The following is a 10,855-nucleotide window of genomic DNA, read 5'->3' as shown; positions in this document are numbered from 1 at the left end:
CTTGTGTGAAGGTAGTATGTTTATGCAGTTAATTTTTATACAACAATTCATTATTTTTCCCCCTCTTGTAATACTAAATGTTTGGTTATATGAAAATACAGCTTAAATACAAAGTACATGATATCCACAAGACACATGTGATGCAAAAGTTCGCAAAATTGTGGCGCAATTACAAGTCTGAACTATCAAGAAAAGTAAGAACTCTCGCTGCAGCAGGTAAAGGTCATTTAGTACGGAATATTGCCCTCACCAAACCTGATAAGATTGGAATGGATGAATGACACACGATGAGTAGAAAAGGCTATGCACGACTAGAGGAAGACATGGTAAGTTTGGCAATATAGACGACATTTATTTCGAAAGGATTTTGATTTTGTGGCTTCTAATTTTGTACTATGTTTTAATTTTTTTATTTTTTATTTCTTTTCCAGAAAAATCAAAGCCAAGACCCAGATTCCATATCTAGAGTGGATGTTTGGATCAAAGGACATACAAGGCAGAAGGGGAAACCTATCAATGAAGTGCTTAAGGAAGCAGTGGTATGAATTAGCTTAATATGTTATTAAAGCTTGTGATTTCATTCAATTCAATTGAAAGATTGCTGGCTGCTACGTTACAATTGCTTTACAATTGAAAGATTGCTGTCGCTGTGCTGTTTTGTTTGGGTTGTTGTTGCTGTTGCTGTGCTGTTTTGTTTTGGTATGGATGTTAAACAAATTGCTAGTTTGTTTTACTGTTTTTTTTTTTTTTTTTTTTTTTGATATGTAGAGATCTAGTTTGTCTTAAACAAAACCTATGAAGTTGTGCTTGTGATATTACTTCATTTCTTCAATTTGTTTGATAATTGCTTGTCTTATTGTGGTGAAGTAACTCAGAGGTGAGTTTTGTATATATTTTTGTAGTTAGTAGAGTTGGTACGTCCTCTTCCTCTTTTTCTTCTTTGAATATAAGTACAAACTATGGATTTTGGGTTTTTGGATTTGATTAGAGAAGAAATATTAGTGTTGTTTTCTTGAGACTTGAACTAAGCATTACCATCAGCAACATGTCGTAATTATGCTCAATAAAAGGAATGGGGGTGGTGTTTCCTTTCAGTTTATGAAATAATTCATAGGTGAGTTGTGCACTTGTTTTTGTAGTTAGCAGACTTGGGTTCCTTATCATAAATGTTATATATTGCAGAATAAGGTTCAAGAGCTTCACAAGCCTTCTACAGAAGAAGGGTCAATGTCTATCAAAGATGATGCAATTGTTCAAGCATTTGGTCCAGAACGGCGTGGTAGTGTAAGAGGGCTTGGATTTGGAGCATTGCCATCAAAAGTTGATGCAGCATACCAAAATCAAAATGTGAGACAACTAAATGAAAAATTGCTGCTATTAGAACAAGAACTCCGGGAGATAAAAGCTGAAATGTTAAAAGGAAAAAGGCCAAATGAGGTTAAAAAAAAAAAAAAAAATGAACAATGTCACAATATATGAGGTTAAATTTGTCTTCCTATAAAATTTAATTGTTTTTTAACTTTGGTACTTCCCATCTTAGATATAAGAATATTTCACTAAGTTTGTAAAAATAAAAAATTGATTAATACTTGCAGGAGCCAAGCAAAGGGGCAAATGGACACTCACATGGAGAAACTCAGGTAAACTTGCACATTTGTCATGCTTGTGCTTGTGCTTTTGCTTGCTTGCTTTTCTACTCAAGCTTGTCGTTTTGCATATGGATTACATTAAGATTCTAAATTTAAGTAAACAAATGCTTCTTGCCATTGTATTATGATTTTTTTAGGGTGAGGAAAACGGTAGAGATGAACATAGGGTGCATGGAGGTGGTGAATGTAGGATGCACTCACAACAAAATATTTGGGTAAATTTTGTATGGCATTATTAATTAACTCATTTTCATTTTTCTCGTGCTTCTGCTTTTGTTTGCTTGCTTGCTTTTCTACTCAAGAGCTTTTGTCAAACTTTCATATACATCCCACATCGTCTACAAAATTTGGAAAAACAAATATAACTTGATATTGTATTACATTTTTTTTAGGGTGACGAAAACAATGAAGACGATGAAGATATTTGGGTAAATTTTATATGGCATTAATAATAACTTTAATTTTATCTTCAATTCATTAGCTTATCTTATGTATTGCTTTCATGGTAGTTGCATGACACAAATGAAACTGGAAATGGTGGATCCTTGGACAATGCCAAATGCAAATTGTTGAATTGGGATGGAACAAAGGTGGTGGTTGCGGAAGGCACAATTGCATCAACAGATTCTAAAGCATTGGTACATCACGTGCCTCTTGGCCCTGGGTGTTGGAAAGTATGGGTTAACCATGTCATAGTCAATGCGCCATTGTTTCGCCCTAATCGTGAGATGTTTGTGCTTGAAGATGCTATTGGAAGCACTATTGCTTGGCCAACCCATTTCATTAGCTTTGATTTTGAGTAGAACTAACATCTATGGATAGTTTTTGAGGACTTTGATGAATAGATTTCTATAATTTTTGAATAGTTTCGGGTAATGTTTACAAACTTATGTATGTACAGTTTTGGATGGTTTATAACTTTTTGGATAATTTAGAACTTAAGGATAGTCCTTTTAGATGTTTTTGAACTTGCAGTTAGGTTTTGGATGTTTGGAATGAATATATTGATAATTTTTTAATGTTTATAATTTATATATATAGTTTATTTTTTATGGTTGAAATAATATTGTCGTGGTTGATTAATATTTTGTGAAGCTTGTTTGTAATATTAGATTGTACAAAACAGGTCGTTAAATAGTTTTTAACGGCGTGCGAAGCATGTCATTGAAAGTGAACAACTTTCCATGACCGGTCATAATATGACGTGCCGTTGCACGTCGTAAAAGGGTTTTTACGGCATGCATTGCGCGTCGTAAAAACCCTTTTTTCTTGTAGTGTTTGTTAAAATGGCAGCATTCTTTCTTAAAGACAATTTTGCCTCCATGAATTTAATTATCCTCTCTTATTTATCCCTCATCACACTATAGTGGCAGCAGTAATGATGCATCTGCACTTGCAATAGAATGGATAGTAGTGCAGAATATTGCAACTTATAATGATGAAGATAGGGACAACTGAGTGGACATAGAGGGCAATAACAGAGTTGAAGCACATAGTTTGACTTGCTCATAGATTGTTTCTACATTTGCATGTGTATGTGTGTGGAGCTGAGCCAAGATTGCCTTCATTTACATATTGGATATACAAAATACGTATTCAAATTTTGTCTTTTTAATTTTTGACGTATCCAAACCTTAGTTGCACGAAGCGGGAGTGGAGGCGGGAGCGGGAGCGAGGAAGCATGAGCCGATAGAAGTTTTTTAGGTAGAGAGCGCCTCAGGGAGCGGTAATATATATATATATTTTAGTAATTATTTTTTAAATATATTTATTATATAAAGATGAGTTAAATAGTTATTTTTAAATGTATTTATTATTTTTATCTTAGGTATTATTTTTATTGATAATATTTTTTATTTATTTTTTATTTTTAATTGATATATATATTATAAATAAAAAAATATATAACAAATAACGAATAATAAAATATGTTAAAATAAATAATAAATAAAAATTGAATGATTTATTTTATAGATTTTATTAGATTTTTTATTATATATGATTTAATTAGATATTTTATTAATGGCTAAAACATCATTTTATCCTTGTATTTTATTTTTTTGGGCCAATGAAGTTAAATGATGATGAATCATGGCCCAAAGTTTCATCCAAAACCCAAATACAAAACGGGCCGATACTTCCCCTCCATTAAGGCCCATTAGGGCTTTGCCTAGCTTTTTATATATATAAAGGTCTCTTCAACAACCCTAAACACAAACATAGAGACAGAGGGAGCTCTCTCTCTCTCTTTCATTTCCATCGCCTACACGAGATCGGCGAATTGGTCGGTGTCCAAGCATGGTGCACGTTTCCTATTATAGCAACTGTAAGTCTTCTCTACAAGATCGAAGAAGAAGATCAAAGAAGATTAAAGTAGAAAAAGAGCAGTGACGAGAGACGACGAGCAATGACCACCGAAAACCAATAAGGTCTTCTCTCTTTCTCTTTTGTTCTCTCTTTCTCTTTCGTGCTTCATAGCTTCTGAGTTGTTTTATTTCCACTAATGATTCCATCTTGGACAGGATCGCGTTTCTCTTTATAGAAACGCAATTCTTACACGTTTCTTTCTAAGAAACGCGGAATCGCATTTCTTACGAAGATTCGTCACCTGGTTGCACGATTCTTACAACCAAGACACAAACGTACCTAGTATATACCCAAACCGTACCATACCGTACCATACCTTAGTAAAAATAATATTTCATTTTACTATAGAGATTAAATTTCTTTCAGTAGATTTCTTTTTAATTTTTAATTTTATACTTAGCATGATTTTAAAATAAGCTATGATTTGTAAGTTATTTAATATAATGATATTTAGTTTTGGTTTATACCTTTACTTTTGACATTAAATGTTAATTGTATGTTGGATCTTAACAAATTAAACCATTTAATCAATTTTTGCATTACTCCAAACTAAAAATAAATATTTTTTTACAAACGTACTAAACCGTATCCATACCTTACTTTTTTCCAAATTTTAACGTATCGACGTACCCATATCGTACAGGTATCAGTACTTGTACCCATACCAGTGCTTCATAGTTGAAGCCTCAGTTAGTAGTCTAGGAAGCATGGCTAATGGTTCGTTATGGGTATGCCTATACGGAAAAATCTAAAAAAAAATAAGACAAATGTACAATTAGTTACGTGATAAGAAAAAAAATTTTGTTATTTATAATAGTACATGATATATAACAATTTAAAAATCAAATGCATAAAATAATTAAAGTAATTTTTAAGTTTATAAAAATACGCACAACATACCCCTCTATTTTTAAAAAATTACATTTATGTCCGCAATGTACCCATAATTGTACCCGAAATGTACCCATAATTGTACCTGAAATGTATCCATGGCGTACTAACCCTGTCTGTCTAAGCCACACTTGTACGCATGTTGTGTACCCGATATTAGGCATGGACAAACGTCGGGCTGAGCTGACATTATATAATAAGGGATTTTGTGTTTACCCAAGCTAGGCCTGGTTCGGCCCTAACATCGGGTTTCTATATATTTGTTCAAGCCTGGTTCAAAAAATAATTATAAATCTCAATCCCACCAATCGGGCTATTGTCATAAGAGATTCGAGCGGCTTTTTTACGTGTTGGCTATAGGCTACCTAACACACAACTCTCCTCCTTAACCCGGCTTGGGACCGGCGGAGTTGTTAACAACCCTGGCGGAGTTAAAAGCACTAAAGAAGAGTGAGGGGAAAAAAAAAAAAAACAAGTTGCCATGTCCCCAAAAAATAAATTAATAAAATAGAAGGATATGCCAACTGGTGCATCACATACATGTCCTTCCCCGCCCGCCCCCCCCCCCCATTTTGTGTTGCCTCCGCCTTGTCCCGTGGCCCCTTGTCATTCGACATCACTACAACACTTGTTTTGAAATAATATGTTCTTGTAGGCTTGTAGATATCTCTTTGTAGGCATTTTATTAGGGAGTCGCTATTTTCACTCCACGTTGCTCCGAATACGCTCCCTCCTTTATCCTTATAATACATAGAAGTGAGTGTATTTGGAGCAAAGTGGCGTGAGAATAGTAAGTATGCATAATAAGGACAAAGAAGGAAGTGTATTTGGGGCAAAGTGGAGTGGGAATAGCGACTCCCTTTTATTATTGCCTGATTAATGGTCCGTAGGTAATCTAATTTTTTTTCCATTTTTAGTTCATCTACGTCTTTGGTGGGCATTTTATATATAAGAGTTATACTCATGCCATTTTTTGTGCTCACCATAGCCATAGAAAGAACCACAAGCTTAGATTGAGGGAAGGGGGAAGTTGCTTCCAAGATAACATTTGTTGAGTACCACCTAATGTTCTGATTTGGTAAATTCTTTATTACTAATTATTCGAAGTGACTAAAGGAAGCTTTTGGTAATTTGTTAAATTTGGCATGTATTGTCGGCATAAATGTCGACACCAAACTTGCAGCCAATGCTTGTTATATGTTGTAGTAGATGCTAAAAAATGAAATAATAGGCGGGATGATGGTTTCAAGTATTGCCTAGTCCTGGTGCACCTACCAGAATTCCATACTAATTTGTATTATCCTATTCCTTTATATTGGTATTATTCTAATTTTTTGAGTTATTATTATTTTCAGGATGTGTCATCAAAGATAATGTCATTCTCTCAGAATGGTCCAAGGGCTGTTTGCATCCTTTCTGCAAATGGTGGCATGTCCAATGTGACACTTCGCCAAGTGGCAACATCTGGTGGAACTGCGACATATGAGGTTTGTCTAACCTTGCTTTACAATGATGTTGTAGTGGAATACAAACCTGTTCACTCTTCAGAAATAATTACGAGTTTGTATTAAATATCGTGAGTCCTAAATTCCAAGTATGTACTGAAGGAAAATACGGTGAATTTACGAAATTTTGAATCTAAACTATGTTTCTGTGCTATTGATGCTACTTTGTTAAATGTTTATGAAGAATTGTCACCTGCAATAGGAAAATATAGTTGATGCCAAAACTAGTGATAAATTGTTGTTTATTGTTGAGTCATTCCGTTAGGAGAATCTACGATATGATTCAGTTAGTTTTGGAAGTGATTTCTTCATGCGGCTGTTTGACACTTGGTGTGACATACAGGTGCCACAATCCATTTGTTATCATTATGATGATTCTTGACACGTTTTCTGCTTGGTTGGTAATCAATATATGTGTATATTTCGATAGTTAATACTATTTTACCAAATGGTTGGTTGTATTTAATGATGCAGGGGCGATTCGATATTCTGTCACTGTGTGGTTCATTTCTGCTGACAGAGGTTGGTGGGTCAGCGGAGCCGAACTGGTGGGTTGAGTGTCACATTAGCTGGACCAGATGGACGTGTTTTAGGTGGCTGTGTTGCAGGACTTCTTACTGCTGCAACCCCTGTTCAGGTTTGTCTGGTTCTCTAGCAAATCTTTTGCATGTTTTGTAAAACTGCGCACTCGATTTTAAAATTTATCATCTTGTGAAATTGATAAATAGATCAGTACTGGTGTTGGGGTGGCCAAGATATAGAACAATCTTTACTTTTTCTAGCTTAACTTCTCTTTCTCTCTCTCTCTCTCTCTCCGTTCCCTTTTTCTGATTGGTATAATTGGGGAAATATATATGAGAAACAATCTTTACAGTGACAATCGGTGCCCGAGGCAGTATAACCCTCAACACAAAGTCCGTGTTTTACAGTCAGGTGAGCGAGTGACTGAAAGGTTTTCTGGTGAAAGCTCACAACTTTACACCCTGCTTAATTCGTTGCAATCTCACCAAGCTCCGTGCTTCGACAATTTGTGTCCATACTTAAACAAAACATAAATTTCTGGTGGATGTGATCTAGACACTTGCCTTAGTTCATTATTGTTCTTTGACAATGATCCACTCTGGTACATACCTTTTTTAATTTTTTAAAATTTTTTTAACAATCAGTAGGAGGGGGAAGAGGGAAGGGGAAGTTGCATCATGCAACAGGTAAGACTTGAACCCAAACATCACCCCTGGCAAGGTAGCACCTCATCTACTGGCCCAATCCTTGGTCTTACTCTGGTACGTACTTTATAGAATCAAATTTGAGAAAGTAAAGAGTCAGTATTGTTACTTCATTGTCCTAACTGTGGCATGAAAAACTCTCTTTCCCTTTCAATAGTTTGGCAAACTCCTAAACAGCCTTGCTAAGTTGGAACAATTAGAAATTCCAATTCATAGTCAAATGTGAAGCATGGCATGAATCTCTCGCTATTACAAATCCAGGAAGTTTGAGTTAAAATTAGGCTGTCCTTTTGGAGTTGTTTCCAAGAATTCAGTGGTTCCTCTTGCACCGGATATTTTATATCACTACTGCAAAAAACCACTATTACCATTTTCGAAAACATCTTTCCCTTTAGTTTAGAGCTGGACCAGCTAGCCCTTTTGATGAAAAAAAGCTCGCTATGCTTCAAAATGATGCAACACACTCACAGGTATACTCATTCCCTGGCAGCTGGCCATTGTTTGATAAGGTGATATTGTGCAGTTGCAACAACATTTTTTTGTATCCAAGGTTGCCTATGAAGCATGAATGCTTCTATTGCGGTGTTGCATTCATATCGGATACTAAGGGTGCATTTGGTATCATTTTTTAATACTGTTTTCTATTCTAGATTACAGAAGAAATGGAAAATGACATGGAAAACTTGTTTGGCAAACTATTTGTAACAACTGTGTTCGGATTTTTTTTTCTTCTATATTTTAGAACATCCCATTTCTAAGAAACACTTCTAACTTGTTTTTTGAATTTTTTAAAGTTATTTATACACAAAAATGAAAATTGGTGTTTTTTCAAATTTTCATTATTTATGTTTTTGGAAAATAAAAAATGCAAATAAAAAATAAAAATGGAAACAGAAACATCAAAATGAGAGTGATACGAAATAGACCCTATACTCATGTATTCATGCCCCTTGTTTCATCATTGCATTCAAAGTTCAAAATCATATGAAGTTAATGGTATACCTCTATTCTAATCCAGTGTACCCCATGTTTTATAGATAAGCTGATTTAATTGTTGATTATTTTTTGTTTCAAGTTGGGGGAACGCATTAGATATTTACCTAAACCGGTAGGTCCCCATCCTTGGGTGTTGTATGAAAATTGATTACAAAAGGGGAAATCGACGTCCACAATAAAATTACCTGTAATGTAAATGGATCATCATCTTGTCCCTCGTCCATTAACTTCAACAGTAGATATTTAATGGCAGGGGAGGTCTAGCTGCCTGACTCACGAACAACCTTACACTTTACCCAATAAAGAACGATAGTTTTCATATCAATATTCTGGAAAAAAAAAATATTGTTTTCTGATTTACATACGAGTGCATTACATACATACATCTGCATGTTTATAGTTTTACCATTGATAATTTCCTCAATACTATTTTTTTGAGAATTTGTCATATCAGGGTTTCATTTTGTGTCATCAATATACCACATTTCTGTCTATGCTACCCTATTATTTGTTTTGAGAAGTCCATTCATACAAAGCACACCCATCCATTTGTTCTGCTTTTGCAGCATGACAACTGATTTTTATTTTCCTCGTAATTTATTGTATTATATATTTTCCTGTTGACTATCTTCGTCATTGATAGCTTAAGCCAGCTCCACCTTTTAAATACTTTCCATTACCTTTCAGATTTGCTGATTACATATAGATCTTGTATTTTCATTAATAAAGAAAAAAGGATTTTTATTGATCAATATTGGAAAAAAAAGGTTTTAACCACCCACTAGACATTTCTCAACCAAAGTTCCATTTTAACACACAGCTGTGTCTGTATAATGACAACTATAATAATGGGTTTCCTCCATTGTAGTTGATTATGGGCAGTTTCATCGCTGATGGTGGCAAGGAATCAAAGGCAGTAAATCAAATGGAACAGCTGTCAGCTCCATCAAAGCTGTTCCCAGTTGGTGGTGGTGGTGGTGGTGGTGCAACAGGTGCTACCAGCCCGCCATCGCATGGACCGCTCAGTGAGTCATCTGGTGGACCTGGGAGCCCACTCAACCACAGCACAGGAGCTTACAACAACTGTAACCCCCAAGGCATGTTGACCATGCCATGGAGGTGATCTTTCTGTGGAGCTTGGCTTTCGTTCACCCTTTGAGAGACCCCGTTTGTAAGTTAAGTGTGCGCGTTGTGTAATTTTAGTGGTGCAGAATAAAGACAACTGGTGACTTGACTTTGCAGTGTGACCTTGGTCTTGTTAGGAGTAGCCAACCTTGTAGTGACAGTTGGTACCCTTTTCCAATTGTGTTGATAAGTTATTAATTAGTTGTGTTAGTAAGGTTCTATAGAACAGCTCATGGTGATTGTAGTATGTCGGTGTTTTGGCTGTTGTAGTCTCTTTTTTTTTTTTTTTTTTTTTGTTGAGAATAGTAGAGTCTCTGTTGTTGTCCATTAGATTTAAATGGTACCAAACTGTCTCCTTTGTTTTGTTTCTCCAGTGATCAAGTTTTAGGTTTCCTTAATGATTCTAGCCCATTTCTCTTGGTAGTTTTTGCTTGGTTAATACTGTCGTACTAGTAAATTGCAATTTCTTCATCCAAGATTTGTTGCAGAACTTGTGACCATTTCAATGCCTTTATCTTGCTTTCCCAGTTGTTTTGGATGACACAGTTTGTCAGAGGTAATATTTAATGGAAGTATCTAAATGCATCACGAAAAAATTGTTGGATATCCTGTACCTTTCGACACTCAAATTTAAATTTTGTTGATTTTTGTTTGATGCACCCAAAATTAGTTCACCTTACCTTTACACACCCTCCACATATCCGGCCTGCCAACGCCACCTTCTCCCTCTCAGACTTGAACCCTAACCCCCACTATTGCCATTAGAGAGCCTTGAGGGAGAGAGATAGAATTGCACAGAAAGGAGGGATAAGTCGATTTGCAATAGGGGAGGTGAGTGCGATTGGTTGGGAGAAGGGGATAGGGTGGTGGTAAGTTGGGGAGGTGTCTGGTTGATGCCAAACAGTGGGAAAGCGTGTGGCCGTGACAGGAAGATCTAGGTAGGGACTGGCCGGAATTGGAGAGGATTTTTTTGTCCTTTTTAATAATTTAACTTGGTAAAATGATATTAAAGAGGAGTGATATTCAAACAAAATTTTCTCACAAAATTTAAGAAAAGAATGATGTGATAATAAGATTCTTATACTTAAATGATGGA

General features: G+C 35.4%; 2 protein-coding genes across 2 annotated transcripts; both read left to right on the top strand.

Moving 5' to 3' along the window:
- The first annotated feature begins 286 nt into the window (after positions 1-286).
- Positions 287-2,629, top strand: LOC114280339 (uncharacterized). The gene is made up of 7 exons (XM_082922406.1): positions 287-326; positions 432-539; positions 1,183-1,437; positions 1,596-1,640; positions 1,787-1,864; positions 2,042-2,077; positions 2,159-2,629. Exons 1-7 carry the CDS (start codon positions 288-290, stop codon positions 2,450-2,452), a joined length of 855 nt encoding a protein of 284 aa, XP_082778532.1. The 5' UTR covers position 287; the 3' UTR covers positions 2,453-2,629.
- A 2,094-nt stretch (positions 2,630-4,723) lies between these two features.
- On the top strand, positions 4,724-9,757 carry LOC145822267 (AT-hook motif nuclear-localized protein 10-like). Its single transcript, XM_082918889.1, has 4 exons — positions 4,724-4,744; positions 6,263-6,394; positions 6,933-7,049; positions 9,503-9,757. Exons 1-4 carry the CDS (start codon positions 4,724-4,726, stop codon positions 9,755-9,757), a joined length of 525 nt encoding a protein of 174 aa, XP_082775015.1.
- Positions 9,758-10,855: the final 1,098 nt, after the last annotated feature.

Source organism: Camellia sinensis, chromosome 3 (genome assembly GCF_055761805.1).
Source record: "Camellia sinensis isolate YWXY chromosome 3, ASM5576180v1, whole genome shotgun sequence".
Classification (NCBI taxonomy): Eukaryota; Viridiplantae; Streptophyta; class Magnoliopsida; order Ericales; family Theaceae; genus Camellia; species Camellia sinensis.
Note: the sequence above shows the minus strand (reverse complement) of the source record. Positions and strands in the feature narration are given on the sequence as shown.

What these genes read in the sequence shown, in the direction of transcription:
- LOC114280339 (XM_082922406.1), top strand. Translation starts at nt 288, where the DNA reads ATGAGTAGAAAAGGCTATGCACGACTAGAGGAAGACATG. An exon ending in ACTCACATGGAGAAACTCAG is followed by an intron (nt 1,641 to 1,786) that starts GTAAACTTGCAC and finishes TGATTTTTTTAG; the next exon opens with GGTGAGGAAAACGGTAGAGA. An exon ending in AAGACGATGAAGATATTTGG is followed by an intron (nt 2,078 to 2,158) that starts GTAAATTTTATA and finishes CTTTCATGGTAG; the next exon opens with TTGCATGACACAAATGAAAC.
- LOC145822267 (XM_082918889.1), top strand. Translation starts at nt 4,724, where the DNA reads ATGGCTAATGGTTCGTTATGG. An exon ending in TGGCTAATGGTTCGTTATGG is followed by an intron (nt 4,745 to 6,262) that starts GTATGCCTATAC and finishes TATTATTTTCAG; the next exon opens with GATGTGTCATCAAAGATAAT. An exon ending in GTGGAACTGCGACATATGAG is followed by an intron (nt 6,395 to 6,932) that starts GTTTGTCTAACC and finishes TTCTGCTGACAG; the next exon opens with AGGTTGGTGGGTCAGCGGAG.